The 23,800-nt window shown below is 39.1% G+C and overlaps 1 protein-coding gene across 5 annotated transcripts in view; it reads right to left on the bottom strand.

The window, feature by feature from the left end:
• AK9 (adenylate kinase 9) overlaps positions 1 to 23,800 on the bottom strand; it is a 116,963-nt gene that overhangs the window by 21,770 nt on the left and 71,393 nt on the right. For 3 of the 5 annotated variants that reach the window (XM_027551232.1, XM_027551233.1, XM_027551234.1), the window contains 5 exons: positions 22,214 to 22,474; positions 20,187 to 20,311; positions 15,022 to 15,241; positions 7,533 to 7,601; positions 203 to 409 (listed from right to left, as the gene is read on the bottom strand). In XM_027551232.1, coding sequence (XP_027407033.1) covers positions 203 to 409; positions 7,533 to 7,601; positions 15,022 to 15,241; positions 20,187 to 20,311; positions 22,214 to 22,474 — 882 coding nt within the window. Of the gene's footprint in view, positions 1 to 202; positions 410 to 7,532; positions 7,602 to 15,021; positions 15,242 to 20,186; positions 20,312 to 22,213; positions 22,475 to 23,800 lie in introns of those variants that run through there. The other 2 variants (XM_027551235.1, XM_027551236.1) reach the window with 2 other exon arrangements.

Here is a 23,800-nt window from a genome sequence, read left to right as displayed (position 1 = left end):
TAGCTAAAACTTTTGACCCTATGTGGTTTCCGTGTTGCCCTTGATTTATTAACTAGTTTTTATAATTGTAAGTGGTACTCAGGGACTTAACCCCTAAAAATATACATTTCTTTTGAAATGTTAAAAAGAAACCAAGGAATAAACCAAATTTCTTTTGTTTCCTTCTCACATGTTAATTTTTGAATTATGAAAAAGTCATAACCTGTATTATTTGTAAATTACTCATATCTGCTTCAAATTTTTCTCCGAGTTCACCCCTCAGGCGTTCGAGAGCATCAATTTCCTGCTCTTCCTCTTCCTCACTCATCACTTCCTCATCTTTTGGAAATTCATCTTCGAGAATGTTATCAATATCATCTTCATTGTTATCAGGTTCTTCCTCACTCATGTCTTCGTCTTCTCTAACAGTCTAAGGAAGAAAATATTCCCCTTTGTTATAAAACTGAAATATGGAACAAATGTCATGGCTAACTAATCATCTGGGATATTCTGGAATAAGTGGATATTGGTTAGTGTGGTATGCAATATGCAACATTCATCAACTGATACAGTAAAATTTCAAATATCTGGTACCCAGAAATGTAATGCCTTCAAGACTAACCACAGTGATCCCTAGATAAATACACAGACAAGATATTAGCTTCTAACAGTTAATGCTATGGTCGTCAGAACATTACGTGCTTTTCATGGTCTTCAGCAACAAAGTTCCATGCAACTCAAAGAGTATAAATCACTCCAACCTATGTTAGCTTGGACAAGATCAGTTTCCTCATCTATAAAACAGGAATAATGAAAGGACCTCCCTCACATGATTGTTGGCAGAGTTATATAAGTTCATACGTGCAAAGCCCTTAGAAAACTGTCTGGTAAGCATGCAAATGATAGCTATTATTCCTATTATTATGTTATAATAACTATTATATTATTGTCATTTTGTATAAAGCACTGTTCTAATAGAATAGTACATGCCCCTGAGGAGGCTGCAGCTTATCTGAGGACACAAGAATAACAGATAAATGATTATTAAAGACTGTGACAGGATATTGATACTAAGTGGTGTTGTATAGGCTTTAAGTGCTGTGGTTCAATTTGCATAAAACCGAATCCTATCGTATTGATTCTCCTGCACTGTCTCCTGGCATGTTGCCCTGAAGTAGTCCTTGTCCCACCCAACTGGAAAACTGCCTTCCAGTCAGAAACCTGGGAGTTACCTCTGCTCCTCACTCCCCATTATTGCACATCGCATTTCCAAGGACAGAATACTTAAGCTCTCTCCTCCTTTCTAGTCCTGCTCTGCTGTTTGCCCTCTCATTATCTCTTGCCTGCACTCTTCTGATTAATTTGATGTTTCCTAATCATTCTAACTAAAGAGCCTCTTGATGAAAGTGAAAGAGGAGAGTAAAAAAGTTGGCTTAAAGCTCAACATTCAGAAAACTAAGATCATGGCATCTGGTCCCATCACTTCATGCCATCACTTCATGGCAAATAGAAGGGAAACAATGGAAACAGTGAGAGCCTTTATTTTCTTGGACTCCAAAATCACTGCAGATGGTGACTGCAGAAATGAAATTAAAAGACGCTTGCTCCTTGGAAGAAAAGCTATGACCAATCTAGATAGCACATTAAAAAGCAGAGACATTACTTTGCCAAAAAAGATCCGTCTAGTCAAAGCTATGGTTTTTCTAGTAGTCATGTATGGATATGAGAATTGGACCATAAAGAAAGCTGAGTGCCGAAGAATTGATGCTTTTGAACTGCGATGTTGGAGAAGACTCTTTAGAGTCCCTAAGACTGCAAGGAGATCAAGCCAGTCCATCCTAAAGGAAATCAGTCTTGAATATTCATTGGAAGGACTCATGCTGAGGCTGAAACTCCAATACTTTGGCCACCTGATGGGAAGAACTGACTCATTGGAAAAGACCCCGATGCTGGGAAAGATTGAAGGCAGAAGGAGAAGGGGACAACAGAAGATGAGATGGTTGGATGGCATCACTGACTCAATAGACATGAATTTGAGCAAGCTCTGGGAGTTGGTGATGGACAGGGAAGCCTGGCATGCTGCAGTCCATGGGGTCGCAAAGAGTGGAACATGACTGAGCGACTGAACTGGACTGAACTGAATCTTTCTAACTGATGAGACCCTGCTTCCTTGAAAAGAGTCTGCAGCTGGGATTTGGACTTGTAAGGGCTGAGAGGAAGATGAAAAGATAAGGGCCCTTCCTTGCTCTGTGCCCAGGCTTTTCTCTCCCCAGAAGGAGAGACTTCTGTTGGGACTACAACAGATGTTTGGTGTTGGGACTGTGCTTCTCAGTTCTTGCTATTTTTTGTTTGAATTTTGAAGTCATTTGGTTCTCTGACTACTTTTTCCTTTTTCTTGTATTTTGACAATTTTTTATGGTGAAATTTGATTTGCTAAGGAACATCGGAAGTACGGTGGGGTGAGTCCACACTGCCAGCTGGGACATCTTAGCTTCTGATGACCTGTGCTCACCTCGCCAGCTCTACCTAATAGGACTTCCAACTTGTTTGTGATAGAAAGCTCTGTCTTTTGTCACCTACAAAAGGTGACTTGGCACTTACCATCTACTTCTAAAAGGAGTAAATTATGAGCTGCTACAGCTGCTGATCTTCAACACCAGAAATGAGGCACTCTGTGCTTTGGAAAAAACTATCAGAACAGGTCTTCAGATAGTCACATATATTCAGGAGATGATTTTATGAGCCCAATTATGGCATTTCCTCATAATTAGAAAAACACTAAAATCCTTCATGGTGATGTCTGCTCCTTTTGACTAGTAGTAGCCACGAGACTAGCAGAACCTTCTGTAAAAATATGTGCTTTATTGCATGTACTCCCCCTTCACCAAAATCACATGTATACTGGCCTTGCCCCTTACCTCTTTGGGGCAGTTTCTCAGAGTATCTGAGGCTATTCTCCTCATTTTGCCCTAAATACAACTTAACTCACAATTTTCATGTTGTGCAATTCTTTTGGAGTCAGCACTTTCAGTTGGAGCAAGCAGGGGGAGAGAGCCACAACCAGGGGAATGGAGAGTGAGAAAAAACTTTAGAGTTGAGAGAGCCAGCAAAGGATATACAAATCAGTTCACAAAGATTATCCAAGTCTCTGGCTAATCTCTGAAAACCCCACACATATTGGCTTTTTACAACAGTATAAACAGAACTGCTGCCCATTCGTAGGCATGACAGAGTTTGCAGGTTTAGTCTCGCCAAGTTAATTGTCTGCTAGAACAATAACACCATCCCTCTTTGAAGGCATACAACAGAATCCAGAATCCCCACAATATAACATTCACAATTCTAGGATATAATCCAAAATTACTGAAACTATAAAGGCTCATGAGATGTGACCCGTTCTCATAAGAAAGATAATCATTAAATACTCAGTTCAGGTGCTAGAGTTACCAGCTGAGAACTTTATCACAGTTAGAGTTACCAGCTGAGAACTTTATCACAGTTATTATCACTGGGATCAATGAGGAAAAGGAAAAAGAAGTGAAAATATAGGAAATTTCATGATGGAAATAAAAAAATATAAAAACAAACCAAATTGAAAGTTTAGAAATAAAAACAACAATATTTGAAGTTTTTAAAAACATTGGGTAGGTTTAATACGTGAACTGTGAACTTCCAGACGTTCAACCTGGCTTTAGAAAAGGCAGAGGAACCAGAGATCAAATTGCAAACATCCGCTGGATCATGGAAAAAGCAAGAGAGTTCCAGAAAAACATCTATTTCTGCTTTATTGACTATGCCAAAGCCTTTGACTGTGTGGATCACAATAAACTGTGGAACATTCTGAAAGAGATGGGAATACCAGACCACCTGACCTGCCTCTTGAGAAATTTGTATGCAGGTCAGGAAGCAACAGTTAGAACTAGACATGGAACAACATTCTGGTTCCAAATAGGAAAAGGAGTACATCAAGGCTGTATATTGTCACCCTGCTTATTTAACTTCTATGCAGAGTACATCATGAGAAACGCTGGGCTGGAGGAAGCACAAGCTGGAATTAAGATTGCTGGGAGTAATATCAATAACCTCAGGTATGCAGATGACACCACCCTTATGGCAGAAAGTGAAGAGGAACTCAAATGCCTCTTGATGAAAGTGAAAGAGGAGAGTGAAAAGTTGGCCTAAAGCTCAACATTCAGAAAACGAAGATCATGGCATCTGGTCCCATCACTTCATGGGAACTAGATGGCGAAACAGTGGAAACAGTGTCAGACTATATTTTGGGCTCCAAAATCACTGCAGATGGTGATCGCAGCCATGAAATTAAAAGTCGCTTACTCCTTGGAAGAAAAGTTGTGACCAACCTAGATAGCATATTGAAAAGCAGAGACATTATTTTGCCAACAAGGTCCGTCTAGTCAAGGCTATGGTTTTTCCAGTGGTCATGTGTGGATGTGAGAGTTGGACTGTGAAGAAAGCTGAGCACTGAAGAATTGATGCTTTTGAACTGTGGTGTTGGAGAAGACTCTTTTGAGAGTCCCTTGGACTGCAAGGAGATCCAACCAGTCCATTCTGAAGGAGATCAGCCCTGGGATTTCTTTGGAAGGAATGATGCTAAAGCTGAAACTCCAGTACTTTGGCCACCTCATGCGAAGAGTTGACTCATTGGAAAAGACTCTGATGCTGGGAGGGATTGGGGCAGGAGGAGAAGGGGACGACAGAGGATGAGATGGTTGGATAGCATCACCAACTTGATGGACGTGAGTTTGAGTGAACTCCGGAAGTTGGTGATGGACAGGGAGGCCTGGCGTGCTGCAATTCATGGGGTCGCAGAGTCAGACACGACTGAGCGACTGAACTGAACTGAACTGATAAATATTTTAGACAAAGAAATGAGTGTTTCAATCCTTCTTCTGCATAAGAAGTTTTGATTTACAGTTAAGTTTTACTGTATCAACAGTCTTCTGTACAACATAAGCATATTGGCGGGGGGCGGGGGGCAGGGATACATGGTTGCACATGCAGCAACTCATAGTTTCTGTTATTTCTCTTTTCTCCTTCCCTTTCTTGACTGTTTTTGAACAGATGGAAATCAGATTACAGGAGGGTCAGCCCTGAGAAGATATTATAAGGGTGCTGAAGCCAGAAGGAAATGGAAGAAGGCAGGGACTATCTTATCTTTTGTCTTGGTTACCCGGGCACTGGTAAGCTGATTATATAAACAGGAGCTTTAAGTTCTTTACAGAACAAGCTTCTCTACTCTGCCTCCTCTTTAACTTTGGCACCTCTGAGTTGCTTGGCTGTAGCATTTGGGTCAGGTAGGTCAACTTGGGACTAGCTCCTCTCTAAATAAAACAAAATCCATGATCTTCAAGGTTTCTCTTTTTTTAAAAAACCAGCAGATGGAAAAGAGGAACCATATTGAACATTCTGCAGAGTATGTGACTCTGTCCACAGGCTCTGCCTCATTCCATTCTTTATCTCAATGAAAGCATTTTAGCTCCAGCACAACTTTACAGTGTGTGTGTGTGTGTGTGTGTGTGTGTGTATGTGTGTTAGTCACTCAGTCATGTCTGACTGTTTGTAACCCCACAGACTGTAGCTCACCAGGCTCCTCTGTCCATGGGATTCTCCAGGCAAGAATACTGGAATGGGTAGCCATGCCCTTCTCCAGGGGATCTTCCCAGCCCATGGATCAAACTTGGGTCTCCTGCTCTGCAGGTGGATTCTTTACTATCTGAGCCACCAGAGAAGACCACAACTTCATAAGCTCTCGGTCTAGACCTTATTCCCATTCTCTCAGCCTATCTCCCTGTGACTTGGACTGAAGTGTGAAAAGCACAAAAAATCAGCGAGAAACATAATTTAATGTAGTATTATTATATTTTGTATTAGATTGTTTAAACATCTTTAGTGATTTCCTTTCCTTTAAAAGTGTTCATTTTTCTTATCATAAAAATAATAAAAGTTCATTGTAAGCAGTTATAAAATACCAGAAGTATAAAAAATGATACATAATCTAAGTACTAGTACATAAACTTGATGTTTGCTTCAAGACTTCTATGCATCATTTTGATGCTCAATATCACGAATTATTAGAGAAATGCAAATCAAAACTACAATGAGGTATCACCTCAAAACAGGCAGAATGTGCTGTGCTGTGCTTAGTCGCATCCGACTTTGCAACCTCCATGGACTGTAGCCCCCTTGGCTCCTCTGTCCATGGGGATTCTCCATGCAAGAATACTGGAGTGGGTTGCCATGCCCTCTTCCAGGGGATCTTCCCAACCCAGGGATTGAACCCAGGTCTCCCACATGGCAGGTAGATTCTTTACCATCTGAGCCACCAGGGAAGCCCCAGAATACCGGAGTGGGTAGCCTATCCCTTCTAAAGGGGATCTTCCTGACCCAGGTATTGAACTGGGGTCTCTTGCACTACAGGCAGATTCTTTACCAGCTGAGCTACCAGGGAAGCCCCAGTCAGAATGGCCATCATCAAAAAGTCTACAAACAATAAATGCTAGACAGGGTGTGGAGAAAAGGGGACCCTCCTACACTGTTGGTAGGAATGTAAATTGGTACAACTACTATGGAGAACAAAATGGAGGTGCCTTAAAAAGCTGAAAATAGAACTACCATATGACCCAGCAACCCACTCCTTGGCATATAGCTGGAGAAAACCAAAATTTAAAAAGCTACATGCACCCTAGTGTTCACTGCAGTGCAATTTACAATAGCCAAGGCGTGGAAGCAACCTAATTGTCCATCGACAGATGAATGGATAAAGAAAATATGGTGCATAAATACAGTAGAATATTACTCAGCCATAAAAAAGAATGAAATAATGCCATTTGCAGCAACATAGATGGACCTAGAGATGATCACATTAAGTGAAGTAAATCAGAGAAAGATAAACATCATATCATTTATATGTGGAATCTAAAAAGTGATACAACTGAACTTTACGAAACAGAAAAGACTCACAGATTTAGGAAATAAACTTATGGTTACCAAAGGAGAAAGGTCAGAGGAGGGATAAATTAGGAGGTTGGAATTAACAGATACATAGTATTATATATAAGATAGATAATCAACAAGGGCCTACTATATAGCACAGGAAACTCTACTCAATACTCTGTAATAAACTATATGGGAAAAGAATCTGAAAAGCAATAGGTATATGTATATGTATATCTGAATCACTTTGCTGTATACCTGATATTAACATAACACTGTAAATCAACTGCACTCCAATATAAAATAAAAATTAAAAAAGACTACTGTGCATCTTTCCATTTTATATGCTTGAGATTTTATATATATATATGTAAAATATATATATGTAAAATATATATTGTATATATATAAAATATATATTGTATATATGTAAAATATATATTGTATATATGTAAAATATATATTATATATATGTAAAATATATATATGTGTAAAATATATATTATATATATGTAAAATATATTTTTTATATATGTGTGGGTGTTTGTGTGTGTATGTGTCCATTTTATTTTTTGAAAAAAGCAATTTTATTTACTTACCACCCCTCCTTTCCTCCTTTTTTCTCTCTCTGTTATAAGTTCAGCCCTTCTTTTAGCAATCATATCATCCTGTTAAAGAAAGAAGCATTAAAAATGTCAACAGATAATAATAAAATTACTTTCTATGTATTAATATTTTTCCCAAATGGGAATAATATTTGGTCAGAGGATACTTTCCAGAAAAGATTGTGATGGTGATAATTATGTCACATGTATCTTTGGACCTCTGGCCCTCTTGATCAGCTGTTTCCCTCCAGAGGTATAAGTGGCACTTGGGATCAGTCAGTTTTTCTTCAAACTTTAGAATCCCTTTTCAAAATGTATTACTTATTTGTTTGCTTTGGTGGAGAGGTGGATTTTGCACATGGAGAAATAGGGAGGCTATTTGTTGAAAATGTCTGATAATTTTTCATCATATTATTAAGATGTAATTGTCTAAAGAACCCTAAAAGCACATATATACATGAGGAAAGCATTTGTACTTTGGATACTTTCACACATATGGTATATGGGTAGTCCTCTAGTTTTTTCGCGGCCTCTAAATCTAACGCAATGAATGGGTCCTCTGATGTGACCTTAAGGTTTGCATGAAAGCTAATCAGCTACCCTTGGGTTCTGGGGCTCATTGGTTCATGACTCTTGAAATTGCAGTCCCTTTAAATACTCAGAGATCAGAGAGGTGCCTTAAAGACATGCCCTGGGGGCTCTGGTCTAGGCCAGTAGCACCCTGCTCCTTTTATCTGGCAGTTACTGAGTATACATCCCAGATAACGTATGTTTGCTTGACATTCAAGAAAGAATTATAAAATCAAATGAAATAAAATTAATTTCATATATGAATCCCAGAGAGATTCTGTAGCTTTTCAGAAGGTGAGGATTATAAAAACTCTAATTTCCTTTTTTTAAACCAAAGTTTTACCATAGGTACTTTAACTGTAAAGCTATAAAAATAGTCCCTTTTGCCTGAATTGTGGGTGTGAAAAGAAAGGAGCAAATGCACAAGGTTATGAACTAGCTCCAGAAATCTGTTCTTTCCTGTTACACATGCCCTACAAATTTTAGGGCATGTGATGGCTAGGATGGGGCTTGATTGCTTTACAGCTGCTCTGTCCAATATGGCAGTTACTAGCCATCTGAAAAGGATTTAAGGCAAAAGGACAAGGGGGTGGCAGAGGATGAGATGGTTAGATAGCATCATTAACTCAATGCACATGAATATGGGCAAACTTTGGTATGCCCTCTGCTTTCTTTTCCATTCTCATGCTTACAGAGCCTCTTGCCTAGCAGACAGTTGGGCCCATTTTCTTTAGAGATCAGCAGCAGAAAAGTGAAGGATGTCACACAGCAGAGTGTGAAGCTTGGTGTCTCTCCATATCTCCCTCCTTACTTTCATAGTACTTGGAAGACTGAGAGCTGGGCTTGCTTTGATTGTGCTGGCCACAGATGACCTGGGACAGGCAATACTTTTTTTGGCTTCACAGGATCTTTGTTGCCATACACAGGATCTTCCGTCTTTATTGTGACACGTGAACTCTTAGTTGTAGCATGTGGGTTCCAGTTCCCTGATCAGAGATCCAACCTGGGCCCCCTGCATTGGGAGCATGGAGTCTTAGCCACTGGATCACCAGGTCCATGTTCCAGGGCATGCAATCTTAGTTCCAGGGCATGCAGTCTTAGTGTGGTGGTGCAAGGGATGGATGGAAATGCCTTTAGAGGGATTTCCTCCAACTAAGTCCAAGATGAAAAGAATTCGACAACTGTGTCTGAGCAGTGAAAGAAGATCTTCATGGTTTTAACACGTGATACATTAATGAGTACTGAGTTGTGATAATGAATCCAATAATTTAAGTCATTGTATCTCAGAATTGGAATTAACTGATTAGCTCTTTGACACTAGAGAGCTTTCTTCCATATTCTCCCTACCAAATGTCTACTTAGCCTATGCTTATCTGCCTTCGATAAGTAGCTCACTGCCTTCGGTCTTTGTTCTTTTGGAAAGTCTTACTAGTACTGAAATACATCTTCCTGTACCTTTCTCCTACCAATGGTGTTTCTTTTGCCCATGGCCACATGGAACACAACAATTTCTCTTCAGCATAAAAGACTATCACATAATTTACCACTGCTCTCATGCCTTATCTTGGTCTTCCTAGTTCCAGACTTGGGAAGCTCCATTCATTCTACTCAATCCAGAAGAGAAGCAAAAAGCAAAGGAGAAAAGGAAAGATATAAACATCTGAATGCAGAGTTCCAAAGAATAGCAAGAAGAGATAAGAAAGCCTTCTTCAGCGATCAGTGCAAAGAAATAGAGGGAAACAACAGAATGGGAAAGACTAGAGATCTCTTCAAGAAAATCAGAGATACCAAAGGAACATTTCATGCAAAGATGGGCTCGATAAAGGACAGAAATGGTATGGACCTAACAGAAGCAGAAGATATTAAGAAGACATGGCAAGAATACACAGAAGAACTGTACAAAAAAGATCTTCACAACCCAGATAATCACAATGGTGTGATCACTGACCTAGAGCCAGACATCCTGGAATGTGAAGTCAAGTGGGCCTTAGAAAGCATCACTACGAACAAAGCTAGTGGAGGTGATGGAATTCCAGTTGAGCTATTCCAAATCCTGAAAGATGATGCTGTGAAAGTGCTGCACTCAATATGCCAGCAAATTTGGAAAACTCAGCAGTGGCCCCAGGACTGGAAAAGGTCAGTTTTCATTCCAATCCCAAAGAAAGGCAATGTCAAAGAATGCTCAAACTACTGCACTATTGCACTCATCTCACATGCTAGTAAAGTAATGCTCAAAATTCTCCAAGCCAGGCTTCAGCAATATGTGAACCGTGAACTTCCTGATGTTCAAGCTGGTTTTAGAAAAGGCAGAGGAACCAGAGATCAAATTGCAAACATCCGCTGGATCATGGAAAAAGCAAGAGAGTTCCAGAAAAACATCTATTTCTGCTTTATTGACTATGCCAAAGCCTTTGACTGTGTGGATCACAATAAACTATGGAACATTCTTCAAGAGATGGGAATACCAGACCACCTGACCTGCCTCTTGAGAAATTTGTATGCAGGTCAGGAAGCAACAGTTAGAACTGGACATGGAACAACAGACTGGTTCCAAATAGGAAAAGGAGTACGTCAAGGCTGTATATTGTCACCCTGCTTATTTAACTTATATGCAGAGTACATCATGAGAAATGCTGGATTGGAAGAAACCCAAGCTGGCATCAAGATTGCCGGGAGAAATATCAATAACCTCAGGTATGCAGATGATACCACCCTTATGGCAGAAAGTGAAGAGGAACTCAAAAGCCTCTTGATGAAAGTGAAAGTGGAGAGTGAAAAAGTTGGCTTAAAGCTCAACATTCAGAACACGAAGATCATGGCATCCGGTCCCATCACTTCATGGGAACTAGATGGGGAAACAGTGGAAACAGTGTCAGACTTTATTTTTCTGGGCTCCAAAATCACTACAGATGGTGACTGCAGCCATGAAATTAAAAGACGCTTACTCCTTGGAAGGAAAGTATGACCAACGTAGATAGCATATTCAAAAGCAGAGACATTACTTTGCCAACAAAGGTTCATCTAGTCAAGGCTATGGTTTGTCCTGTGGTCATGTATGGATGTGAGAGTTGGACTGTGAAGAAAGCTGAGCATCAAAGAATTGATGCTTTTGAACTGTGGTGTTGGAGAAGACTCTTGAGAGTCCCTTGGACTGCAAGGAGATCCAACCAGTCCATTCTGAAGGAGATCAGCCCTGGGATTTCTTTGGAAGGAATGATGCTAAAGCTGAAACTCCAGTACTTTGGCCACCTCATGCCAAGAGTTGACTCATTGGAAAAGACTCTGATGCTGGGAGGGATTGGGGGCAGGAGGAGAAGGGGACGACAGAGGATGAGATGGCTGGATGGGATCACTGACTCGATGGACATGAGTCTGAGTGAACTCCGGGAGTTGGTGATGGACAGGGAGGCCTGGCGTGCTGCGATTCATGGGGTCGCAAAGAGTCGGACACGAATGAGCGACTCATCTGATCTGATCTCATCAAGACATGTCATATAAATGGAATGAATCATAGAGTACATATAATACTATTTTCTTTGCCTGGTTTCTTTCACTTAGCATAGTGATCTTTTGTAGGGAGTATCAATAGTTCATTCCTTTCAAATACTGAGTACTACTCCATTATATGAATATACTATATATTTATTTATTATTTTCCCAGCTTTGTAAAAATGAGAGATATTTAACGTGTATGTCATTAAGATTTGATGTACATATACATTGTGAAAGGACTCTTCCCCCATTTGGTTAAGTAACACATCCATCACCTCACATACGTATCCTGTGTGTATGACAACATTTAAGTTCTACTCTCTTGCCAAATTTCAATTATACAGTACAATATTATCAACTATAGTCATCATGTTATACATTAGATCCTCAGGCCTTAATCGTATTATAATTGAACTTTTTTATATCATCTTACCAACCTCTCCCCATTTCCCACACCCCCCAGCCCATGGCAACCACTTGTATACTTTCTGTTTCTATGAGTTTGATTATTTTTTTCCAGATTTTACATACAAGTGATAGCTTGCAGTATTTGTCTTTCTCTGTCTGGCTTGTTTAACTTGGGATAATGCCCTCAAGCTTCACCTGTGTTGTTGCAAATGGCAGGATCTCCTTCCTTCCCATGGCTGGACAATGTCCCATTGTATATACACCTACCCCGCATCTTCTTTGTCCATTCATCTGTTGACAGACACAGGTTGTTTCTATACCTTGACTATCGTGAATAATGCTGCTATGAACACGGGAGAAGAGATATCTCTTTGAGATAATGACTTTGTTTCCTTTGGATACATATACCCAGAAGTGGGATTCCTGAATCATATGGTAATTCTATTTTTTAATTACTTGAGGAACCTCCATACTGATTTCCATAGTGGCTGTACTAGTTGACATTCCTATCAACAGTGTACAAGGGTTCCTTTTTCTTCACATCCTCATCAGCATTTATCTCTGTTCTCTTTTTTTATTTAGACATCCTAACAGGTGTGAGAGGTGATATCTCATTGTGATTTTGATCTGCATTTATCTTATGATTACTGATGTTGAGCACCTTTTCATGTCTCTGTTGGTCATGCCTTCTTTGGAAAAATGTTTATTCAGTTCATCTGCCCACTTAAAAAATTAGATTGTTTGTTTTTTTTTTTTTCCTCTCTCAACTCCCTCTTCCCTATTCCCTTCCCACAATTTACTCTTCTCTATTTCCCTTATTACAACTGAATATAATACTACACTTTATTTATTACTTATCTGTCTCTCATTGAAATGGTATTGCCACAAACACAGAATTTTTGTCTGTTTTGTCTACTGTTATTTATCTCCAGCCTGACACATAATAAGTGTTCCGTAGTATGTGTTCAATGAATAAATAAATGAACATATATTGAGTACTTACTATGCATTGAATATTATATAAGTCCTTCACATAGATTTTTTCTGTTTAAACTTTTTATTTTGTACTAGTGTATAGCCGATTAACAATGCTGTGACAGTTTCAGCAAAGGGATGGAGCTGTACATATACATGTACCCATCCTCCCCCAAGCTCCCCTCCTATCCAGGCTTCCACATAACATTGAGCAGAGTTCCATGTAATTGTTTGGTTTTTTGATACTGAGTGGTGTGACTTCTTTATGTCTTTTGGACTTTAACCCCTTATCAGGTATATGATTTGCAAATATTTTCTCCTATTCCCTAGACTGTCTTTTATTTTGTTGATGGTTTCTTTTGCTTGGAAGAAGATTTTTTTAGTTTGATGTAGTCCCACTTACTTATTTTTGCTTTTGGTGTCAAATAAAAGACATTATTGCCAATATTGATGTGAAGGAGCTTACCCCTTTTTGTTATAGGAGTTTTAGGGTTTCAGGGCTTGTGTTTCAAGTCTTTGACCTACTTTGAGTAGATTTTTGTGTATGTTATAAGATAGGTGTCCAGTTTTATTCTTCTGCGTGTGGCTGTACAGTTTTCCCAATGCCATGTATTGAAGAGACTGTCTGTTCTCCACGTGCATTCTTGGCTAGTTTGTCATGAATTATGGGATTATTTCTGTGCTTTCTACTCTGTTTCACTGATTTATGCATCTAGAGTCTGCTATTGAACCCCTCTGCTGAATTTTTTAGTTTGGTTACTCTATTCTTCAGCTCTATGACTTCTGTTTGGTACTTTTATTTTCTGTTTGTTGAAGTTTTCACTTTGTTTATGCATTGTTCTCCTGACGTTGGTGAACATACTTATGACCATTATTTCTAACTATATATCAGATAAATCACTTATCTTTGTTTCAATAAGGTTTGTTTCTGGAGTTTTATCTTGTTCCTCTGTTCAAAATATATTCCTCTGTTCCTTCATTTTCTTTGACTCTATGTGTTGGTTTCTGCACATTGGATAAAGCAGCCACCTCTCCCAGTCTTGACTGGGGGTTTGTGTAGAAGATGAATACAGCTCAGGTTGGCCTGAGGTCCTGGCCATCTCTCAAGCCTTTGTGCTTGTGTAAGACATTTTCTTGGTTTTCAGTGGCTCCCGTAGTTAAGGGTGTGCCATGACCTATCAGTGTCCCAAACGGAGAATCACAGTCATTACAGATTGATAGGAAGCTAAGACCTTCAGGTAGCAGCTGTTTTGATGTATTAATAGGTGATGTGGGTATTTTCTCAATTACCCAATGTGCAGGAATCTAGCTTCTCCTAGACTAGTTTCTCCAGCTAGTTTCTGCATTTCTTTCAGAGTAGACTGAGTTCAGAAGACTCATGTATTGCCACCTTGAGCTGTAACAAGGGAACCTATCTGGATATTTGTCACATTTTGTATATCCATTCATCAGTTGATGGACATCGAGTTGTTTCCACTTATTGGCTATCATGAACAATGCTGTGTGAACTTTCACAAACACATTTTTACATGGTCTGCTTTCATTTTCGTTAGATTCCTAGGAGTGCAATTACATAGGTTCACTATAACACTTTTGAACATTTTATGGAAACTTCTCAGAATACAGTTTAGGAAAAGATATTTTAAGCTAATACCTGGATTTATTTTACTATGGGCTAAAATGACCTTGATGGTTGGTGTTGGAGCTAGTGAAAGTCAATGAAAACTTTGAGTTTCAAGGTTTGCTCTACTTGCTGCCTCGTCCACTGTGCTCCCATGTCTAGTACAAGGATACTTTGGTGCAGCCACTATCTTTAATTTTGTTTGCCTTGAAGAGAGAAGCATTAACATGCAGATAATCACAAAGGCCTCAAATAATTCTTAACTCTTTCATGATAAATTGTTAAAATTTGATGAAAATAGTTTGCATACTGAATGTGGTATTAAAATCAGAAAACTACATTTTTGTAAAGGTCACTTTATAAATTGGATAGTTGCTGAACACATTTACCCTCATGCTTTTTCAAATGGATACATACCTTGATTTTTGCCTTCATTTCTTTGATGAGTTTTTTCCTTTCTAATTTCTTCTTTTGTTTTGCTTTCCACTTTCCAATTTGGACAGGAAGGAGGCGATCAGAAATATCTTGATCATCAACTTGTATAAACACAGCAGCATCTGGGAAAAGCCCATGTTCCCCCAGGAACTGGACCTCATCTGGATACCGCGGGAAACCGTCTAATACAAAACCTGTAGAACTATGTAGAAATTTCATAACTTACTTTATTTGCTTAAACTATTCTATTATAAATATTGATTTAAAAATGAAAAAAAAATACTGCTAAATCTCAACTTTATATTAGATGTCCAATGAAACTTTTAAAAAGTTTAAATAGTTTATTGTAGTATCTTTTATTTCTTTTAATATTTCTACTTGTATAAACATGCTGCTTCTTCTCCCAAATGTATCAAATTAGATTAAAGTTATAATATTTGATATTTATAGTATAAAATTGTAGTCAATCAGTTTATAGACAATTACTGTTAAATACAAGTTTACTAAAAGTTGTGAGAAGATCACAGGAAAGGAGAAGGTAAGTTCTCTGCTTGGGGTGAGTGCCCATCCTAATGATGGTGTCACCCTTTATGCAAAGAGTTTGTTTGGCTGCCTCCCTACCCCCACCCCTCTTTACTGAGAATCCTTTTAGTCATTTTTCTCCTAATGATGTTCCTCTTCCCTCCCTCTTTTTGTAAACAGTGACAATTATTAATGTTTTCGTGGCTCGTATGTGTAGGATGATTATATTCAAATAGGATCATCAAACTTGCCCAAGTATGATAAAACTTTAAGAATCATGAAAATAACTTGGAATGTTAACACATTTTCATTAGGGAATATTTATAATACAATCAGGCTTGGAGAGGGCTTTCCTGGTGGCACAGTGGGAAAGAATCTGCTTGCTAATGCCAGAGATGCAGGAAACATGGGTTCAGTCCTTGGGTCAGGGATATCTCCTAGAGGAGGAAATAGCAGTCCACTCCAGTATTCTTGCCTGGATAATCCCATGGACAGAGGAGCTTGGCGGGCTACAGTCCATGGGGTCACAAAGAGTCGGACACAAATGAGTACTGAAAACATACCCAGGCTTGGAGAACTTGGCTTGGTTTAGTTTGGTCCCTTTTTGAATGAACTTACTCTGTTTCTCTAAAATTTGGTTTAACTATTTATATTTAAATACACATTTTCTTCTTCATATGAATAGGGTTTTCAAGAACATTTGATAATTTTAGCTCTTAACTGGCATTTAGAAATGTTGTATCCTTTCTATTTAAATGGGCAAATTTATATATATTGCCTTAAGATATGTTTCCTTTTCTTCAGAGATGCCTTCAGCAAAATCTCGTTTGTTCTAGTCGTCACTTCTTTGTCAATGACATCTACATCTTTTTTTTGATGATACCCTTACTTGCTTTATTTTTTTTTCACCTTTATTCTCTTTATTTTTTTTTAATTTTATTTTTAAACTTTACAATATTGTATTAGTTTTGCCAAATATTGAAATGGATCCACCACAGGTATACCTGTGTTCCCCATCCTGAACCCTCCTCCCTCCTCCCTCCCCATACCCTCCCTCTGGGTCGTCCCAGTGCACCAGCCCCAAGCATCCAGTATCATGCATCGAACCTGGACTGGCGACTCGTTTCATACATGATATTATACATGTTTCAATGCCATTCTCCCAAATCTCCCCACCCTCTCCCTCTCCCACAGAGTTCCATAAGACTGATCTATACATCAGTGTCTTTTTTGCTGTCTCGTACACAGGGTTATTGTTACCATCTTTCTAAATTCCATATATATGCGTTAGTATACTGTATTGGTGTTTTCTTTCTGGCTTACTTCACTCTGTATAATAGGTTCCAGTTTCATCCATCTCATTAGAACTGATTCAAATGTATTCTTTTTAATGGCTGAATAATACTCCATTGTGTATATGTACCACAGCTTTCTTATCCATTCATCTGCTGATGGGCATCTAGATTGCTTCCATGTCCTGGCTATTATAAACAGTGCTGCGATGAACATTGGGGTACACGTGTCTCTTTCCCTTCTGGTTTCCTCAGTGTGTATGCCCAGCACTGGGATTGCTGGATCATAAGGCAGTTCTATTTCCAGTTTTTTAAGGAATCTCCACACTGTTCTCCGTAGTGGCTGTACTAGTTTGCATTCCCACCAACAGTAGAGTTCCCTTTTCTCCACACCCTCTACAGCATTTATTATTTGTAGACTTTTGGATCGCAGCCATTCTGACTGGTGTGAAATGGTTACCTCATAGTGGTTTTGATTTGCATTTCTCTGATAATGAGTGATGTTGAGCAAGTGACAAACAACTAATTTCAAAAATATACAAGCAACTCCTACAGCTCAACTCCAGAAAAATAAATGACCCAATCAAAAAATGGACCAAAGAACTAAATAGACATTTCTCCAAAGAAGACATACAGATGGCTAACAAACACATGAAAAGATGCTCAACATCACTCATTATCAGAGAAATGACATCTAAATCTTTACCTCTACATCCAAGCTCTTTTTTGAATTTTTATTTAGAATTTTCAACATAACTGCCTTGTTTCTCTATCTGAGTGCCCTTCAGGAGTTATATATACATCATACTATCAAAAATCATGCTCACTGTTACCCTTCTACATGGCTCTTCCTCTGACTCACTAGGGTCCAGGGGCCAAACTTCAGAGACCCTTCAACTCCCTCCTGCTTCTCACATACAGTAGCTGCTGCTGCTAAGTCGCTTCAGTCGTGTCCGACTCTGTGCGACCCCATAGATGGAAGCCCACCAGGCTCCCCCGTCCCTGGGATTCTCCAGGCAAGAACACTGGATTGGGTTGCCATTTCCTTCTCCAATGCATGAAAGTGGAAAGTGAAAGTGAAGTCGCTCAGTCGTGTCTGACTCTTAGCGACCCCATGGACTGCAGCCTACCAGGCTCCTCCATCCATGGGATTCTCCAGGCAAGAGTACTGGGGTGAGGTGCCATTGCCTTCTCCCATACAGTAGCTAAGTCTTGGCAAACCCTCTTCTGAATCAACATTTTCATTTCTACCATTATATCTCAGTAATGTAATGCAATTAGCTATACCTCAGTAACTAATAGGAGAAGGCAATGGCACCCCACTTCAGTACTCTTGCCTGGAAAATCCCATGGATGGAGGAACCTGGTAGGCTGCAGTCCATGGGGTCGCTAAGAGTCAGACACGACTGAGCGACTTCACTTTCACTTTTCACTTTCATTCATTGGAGAAGGAAATGGCAACTCACTCCAGTGTTCTTGCCTGGAGAATCCCAGGGATAGGGGAGCCTAGTGGGCTGCCATCTATGGGGTTGCACAGAGTCGGACACGACTGAAGCAACTTAGCAGCAGCAGCAGTAACTAATAAGCTCTCTCTAGGATTGAGGCCTTTTAAAAATGTGCTGATTTTTTCCTAATTATAAAAGCAATATATTTCACTATAGAAAATACGAAATTAAGAAAAGCACAAAGAAAGGACAAAATTATCTATAATCTCATATCCAATAAGTTATTGACATTTTGTTTTGTTTCTTTCTAGTTTGTTCTTCATTTGTTGAACTTTCTATCATAAATAACTGTGTATCCTCTTTTTTTAGTTTAACATTATATAGTAAAATTTCTCATGCTATTACAAACTTTTCATTATAATAAGTTTTGATGGTAGTGCTAATGTTCAGCTATTTTATTTAGGCTTTTAGAATTTCACTTTTTCCTTTTCTTCAATCCATATGTTTATTTGTTTGTTTTCATGTGTGATGTAAGATTAGGAGCTAAGTTAATGAAGAACATCCCATGATTATGTTGTCGCAAGCAACATGCCTAAGTTTACCTCAACTGTTGATATAATATAGGGAATAAGAAATTAAAATTAAAGTGACTAATAATCCCACTTACTCAGTTAGGTCAGGGACTAAGTAAAAGAGAATGACCAGAGAAGCACTGGGACCTGCTAGTTTTTTTTAATTCTCATTGATATAGTTTCCTTATCTCCAAAATGAGAAAATAAAAGTTCCTGTCCCATAGGGTAGTTATAAGGATCAAGGAACTTAATATGAATACAATATAGAAGAACAGTATTTTGCACACAGTAAGTTCCATATACGTGTTTGCTATTAGCAGCACTGTAAATATCATTTCACTTTCTTCTGGTGGATATCAAGGTAAGAGATTGTGGTTAGGAAATTGAGGCAGAGTTTTACATTCTGGTGACCTGTAACTCTTAAATTTGTTCTGTCTGGGGTCAAGTTGTTCCTGGCTTTTGGTAAAGGTATAAGACTATGGACAGCTATTAAGTGATGTGAACAATAACCACAACATAGAGTGTTGCTCACCAACCAGTAGTATGGGGGTTAAATCACAACCCACTGTAGTCACCTACTGACAATGCACCCTGAAAAGAATTCAGAATGAAAAAATAGGGTGAGGCATTCTGTCTATTGGATAAATGGGCCCCTAGATAGTAGACTGCCTATTTCAGGAAGGATTTCAATGACCCCAGATTCTTGCATTTTCCCAAATGTAGAAAAGCACTAAAATCATTAACTTGGGATATTTGTTCTTCATGATTAGCAGTAATCTTTTTATCAAGATGTATGCTTAACTACATGTATTTCCTAATCATGACTGAGCTTCCCTGGTGGCTCAGATGGCAAAGAATCTACCTTTGGGTTCCATCTCTGGTCTTGGGATTGATCCCTGGTCAGGGGTCTTGGGAAGATCCCCGAAGAAGGAAATGACTACCCACTCCAGTATTCTTGCCTAGAGTATCCCATGGACAGAGGAGCCTGATGGGCTACAGTCCATAGGGTTGCAAAGAGTCAGACATGACCGAGCGACTAAGCACACACACACAGCCACGACTACACATTATAATCCCCTGGGAGGCTCCAATGGCTAGGTCCCCCTTGCACCTCAAATTTTAATTCAATTGTTTGGAATCTCTGGCATCAATATTTTAAAAATAATCTCCTAGATGTTTTTAATGTGTGGAATCACTAGTTTACATTGGAGTAAAGGAGAAAATTCTTAACTTTATGTTGGATTACATTTTTCACTTTTAAGAATAAAGCAAATGAAAGTCAATAAGTGTATAAAAGTCTATATAAATTAAGATACCATATCGGTTCCTTAAACCACCACTCAGAAAGAATTGCTTCAAGGATTTCAAGAGGCAATGGCTCATTTTCAGTTAGGTTTAATCTGATTGCTTCTTCTTCTTCTGTAAGTTGCACTTCCTGAGGCTACAAACAAGAATTATAAAACAAACAAAACTTAAAATTCTATAAATAGTAATATGTTACACAGTTAATATAAGACCTGTTTTTCTCAGGTCACTTTTCACTGTTGTTTGTAAGCATTTAAAAATCTGAGTACTTTTCTTCAAACCAATATTTAATATCAGTTCAGTTCAATTCATTCACTCAGTCGTGTCCGACTCTTTTCGACTCCATGGACTGCAGCACGTCAGGCCTCCCTGCCCATCACCAACTCCTGGAGTTTACTCAAACTCATGTCCATTGAGTCAGTGATGCCATCCAACCATCTCATCCTCTGTTGTCCCCTTCTCCCTCCACCTTCAATCTTTCCCATCATCTGGGTCTTTTCCAATAAGTCAATTCTTTGGATCAAGTGGCCAAAGTATTGGAGTTTCAGCTTCAGCATGAGTCCTTTCAACGAATATTCAGGACTGATTTCCTTTAGGATGGATATGAAATTATACTTACTATTGCTAAGAGGTGGAGAAGGCAATGGCACCCCACTCCAGTACTCTTGCCTGGAAAATCCCATGGATGGAGGAGCCTGGTAGGCTGCAGTCCATGGGGTCACTAACAGTCGGACATGACTGAGCGACTTCACTTTCTCGCATTGGAGAAGGAAATGGCAACCCACTCCAGTGTTCTTGCCTGGAGAATCCCAGGGACGGGTGAGCCTGGTGGGCTGCCGTCTAAGGGGTCGCACAGAGTTGGACACGACTGAAGTGACTTAGCATAGCATAGCATAGCATAGCATTGCTAAGAGGAGCTACTAGCAAATAGCATGACTAATTTTGATTGTCTCATCATTTTTACTAAAACCAAGATCAATCTATATCACACACCTATAAAGGTTAACTGATTTTTGTCACCTATCTTATAACTACTCAATCTAGATCCTGATTAAAGGATGGGCCAGGCAGGCAGTCATCTAATATAATCTGTACCTGTGTCCATTTATAGAAGATCATTTGGAAAAAAAGGGTTCAGATATATCAGAAATGGTTAAAAGGCGAGTTAAAATAATGAACTTTCTCTATACGCCCAGATAGAAACCACCTAAGAGATACATTGAGGGCAGGAGGAGAAGGGGTGACAGATGATGAAATGGTTGGATGGCATCATCGACTCAATGGACATGAGTTTGAGCAAACTCTGAGAGATGGTGAATGACAGGGAAGCCTGGCATGCTGCAGTCCATGAGGTCGCAAAGAGTCAGACATGACTGAGTGACTGAAGAACAAAAAGATACATACAAACTTTCTTATGAGGAATCATTAGAAATTAATATTTTGAGATCTCTACTGGTGCAGGGGCAGATTTTTTATAGTATTATTAATAAATAGAAAACACAGGACACAATAACAGAAATCTTATCATCTAGATCAGACATCTCAAATAACATTGTTGTTTAGTCACTAAGTTGTGTTGGACTCTGCAACTCCATGGACTATAGTCCACCAGGCTCCTCTGTCACGGGATTTCCTAGGCAAGAATATTGGGGTTGGTTATCATTTTCTTCTCCAGGAGAATCTTCCTGATGCAGGGATTGAACCTGCATCTCATGCATTGGCAGATTCTTTATCACTGAACCATTTGGGTAGTCCATCAAATAACAGCCCCAAATAAATGCTATACAACACTCTTGTCAGGGAAAGCTTTTCTGTTTTTCATTGGAGTCATGTAAAACTCAGTACTCTATATTCTAGATGAGTAGCAAGGTCTGTATTTAACATATTGAGAAGATGACTCTTAAATTACTTTTATGGGCTATTTTTTTTTTACTTCTTCGAAATTGTATATAGAGAGTTTTATACTACTTATATTCTACTCCCTCAAAGTAACACTAGTAAGCACAATTATCTGCAAAGAAAGTATTAATATTCCTACCAGCTTCTTTGTATTTTCTTCCTCAATTGTAACATTGGCCTGAATTGCAAGCTCTTCAAGTTCTTGTTTTACAAATTGTTCATCCTCAGAATCGTCCTCAAATTCAGGCCCCACTTTCTTTTCAGTTTTGAGCATTAGTTTTTCTTGAAGAAATTCTTCAAACTGAATATGAAAAATGCCCAATTTTTCTGCCAGCTGTCTTCCACAGACAGTTTTGCCAGAGCCATGGGGGCCGAGAAGGCATATTCTTAATGGCGGAGCCTGAAATAGGGGATAAGTCAAGGATGGGGGTAGAGGAGAGGGACAGTGAAGAAGAAGAAGCTTTAAGAATTTAGAAAACCTTACTTAGGCTTATTAACTGCTCTCCCTAAGACTGAATTATCACTTCACAAACTCAAGGATGTTTCGACATTAGGATACCAATTAACATGATTCATGGCATCAACCATGAATTCAGGGAGCATCAACAAATACAGAGCATCTTGATATTAAGTGCTCCAAAAGGCATTTAATAAAATAAAATTAATTTTGTTTCTTTTTAAAAGTTTTAATTGTGGAAGAATGCAAAGACATTTTCTTAGTACGAAAAAAACACCACCACCACCACCACCAAAACCTCTCTACCAAACAAAAAGCCCACTGATACAGGAATGTTAGAGGTGCCTTCATTAAATCTGCAATCTCTGTATTGGAGACAAAGTGAAAGTAGTGAAAGTGTTAGTCGCTCAGTCATGTCTGACTCTTTTCGACCTGTGGAGTCCACTAGGCTCCTCTGTCCATGGGAGATAGGGAAGCCCCCAAACCAGAGAATCCACAGAGATCCAGGTGTATGGACTGTCCACTGATGCTCAAGCTGGTCAAGAACAATGATGAGGTTTGGGATGAAGGAGCAGATAAATCTTTTGTAAATGTGGGGCAATGACTCATATTTATAGATGACAGCAAGAGTGGGAGATGGTGATATATTTGGATGGAATGAGCCTCAAAGAGGCTCGCAGTAATGGATTTTGAGCAGCAGAGGGAAGCAAGCACAGCCTCATCACCTTTTGTCCTTGTGAAGGAAATGGTCAGAGAAGAGTTTAAAAGTGTATGCAATAGCCATGAAAATGGCCCAAATTATCCAGAAGAGTTTAAATTGTGTTTTACATGCTCTGTTTAACAAGGCATCAGTATTATTGAAAGTCCTGACAATATGTTGTTTAGTGGCTGAGTCATGCCCACCTCTTTGCAACCCCATGGTCTGTAGCCTGTCAGGCTCCTCTGTCCATGGAATTTTCAAGAATACTGGAGTGGGTTGCCATTTCATTCTCCAGGGTATCTTCCATACTAAGGGATCAAACCCACCTCTCCTGTACTGACAGGCAGATTCTTTACTGCTGAGACACCAGGGAAGCCCCACGACAATATACTTTGATTTATAATTTTGATCTTGTAATCCCATTCTAGGGAATTATACTCATAAAATAATTAAGAGAAAGAAAGAATGATATGCCCAAAGATTTCCTAAGTACTATTTCATATCTATAATGGCAAAATCACAATATTGTGAGGAAAAAAGTCTAACAAGAAATTAGATGTTAAAATGGT

Source organism: Bos indicus x Bos taurus, chromosome 9 (genome assembly GCF_003369695.1).
Source record: "Bos indicus x Bos taurus breed Angus x Brahman F1 hybrid chromosome 9, Bos_hybrid_MaternalHap_v2.0, whole genome shotgun sequence".
In the NCBI taxonomy this organism is placed as follows: domain Eukaryota; kingdom Metazoa; phylum Chordata; class Mammalia; order Artiodactyla; family Bovidae; genus Bos; species Bos indicus x Bos taurus.
This window is presented reverse-complemented; position numbering and strand designations above follow the sequence as displayed.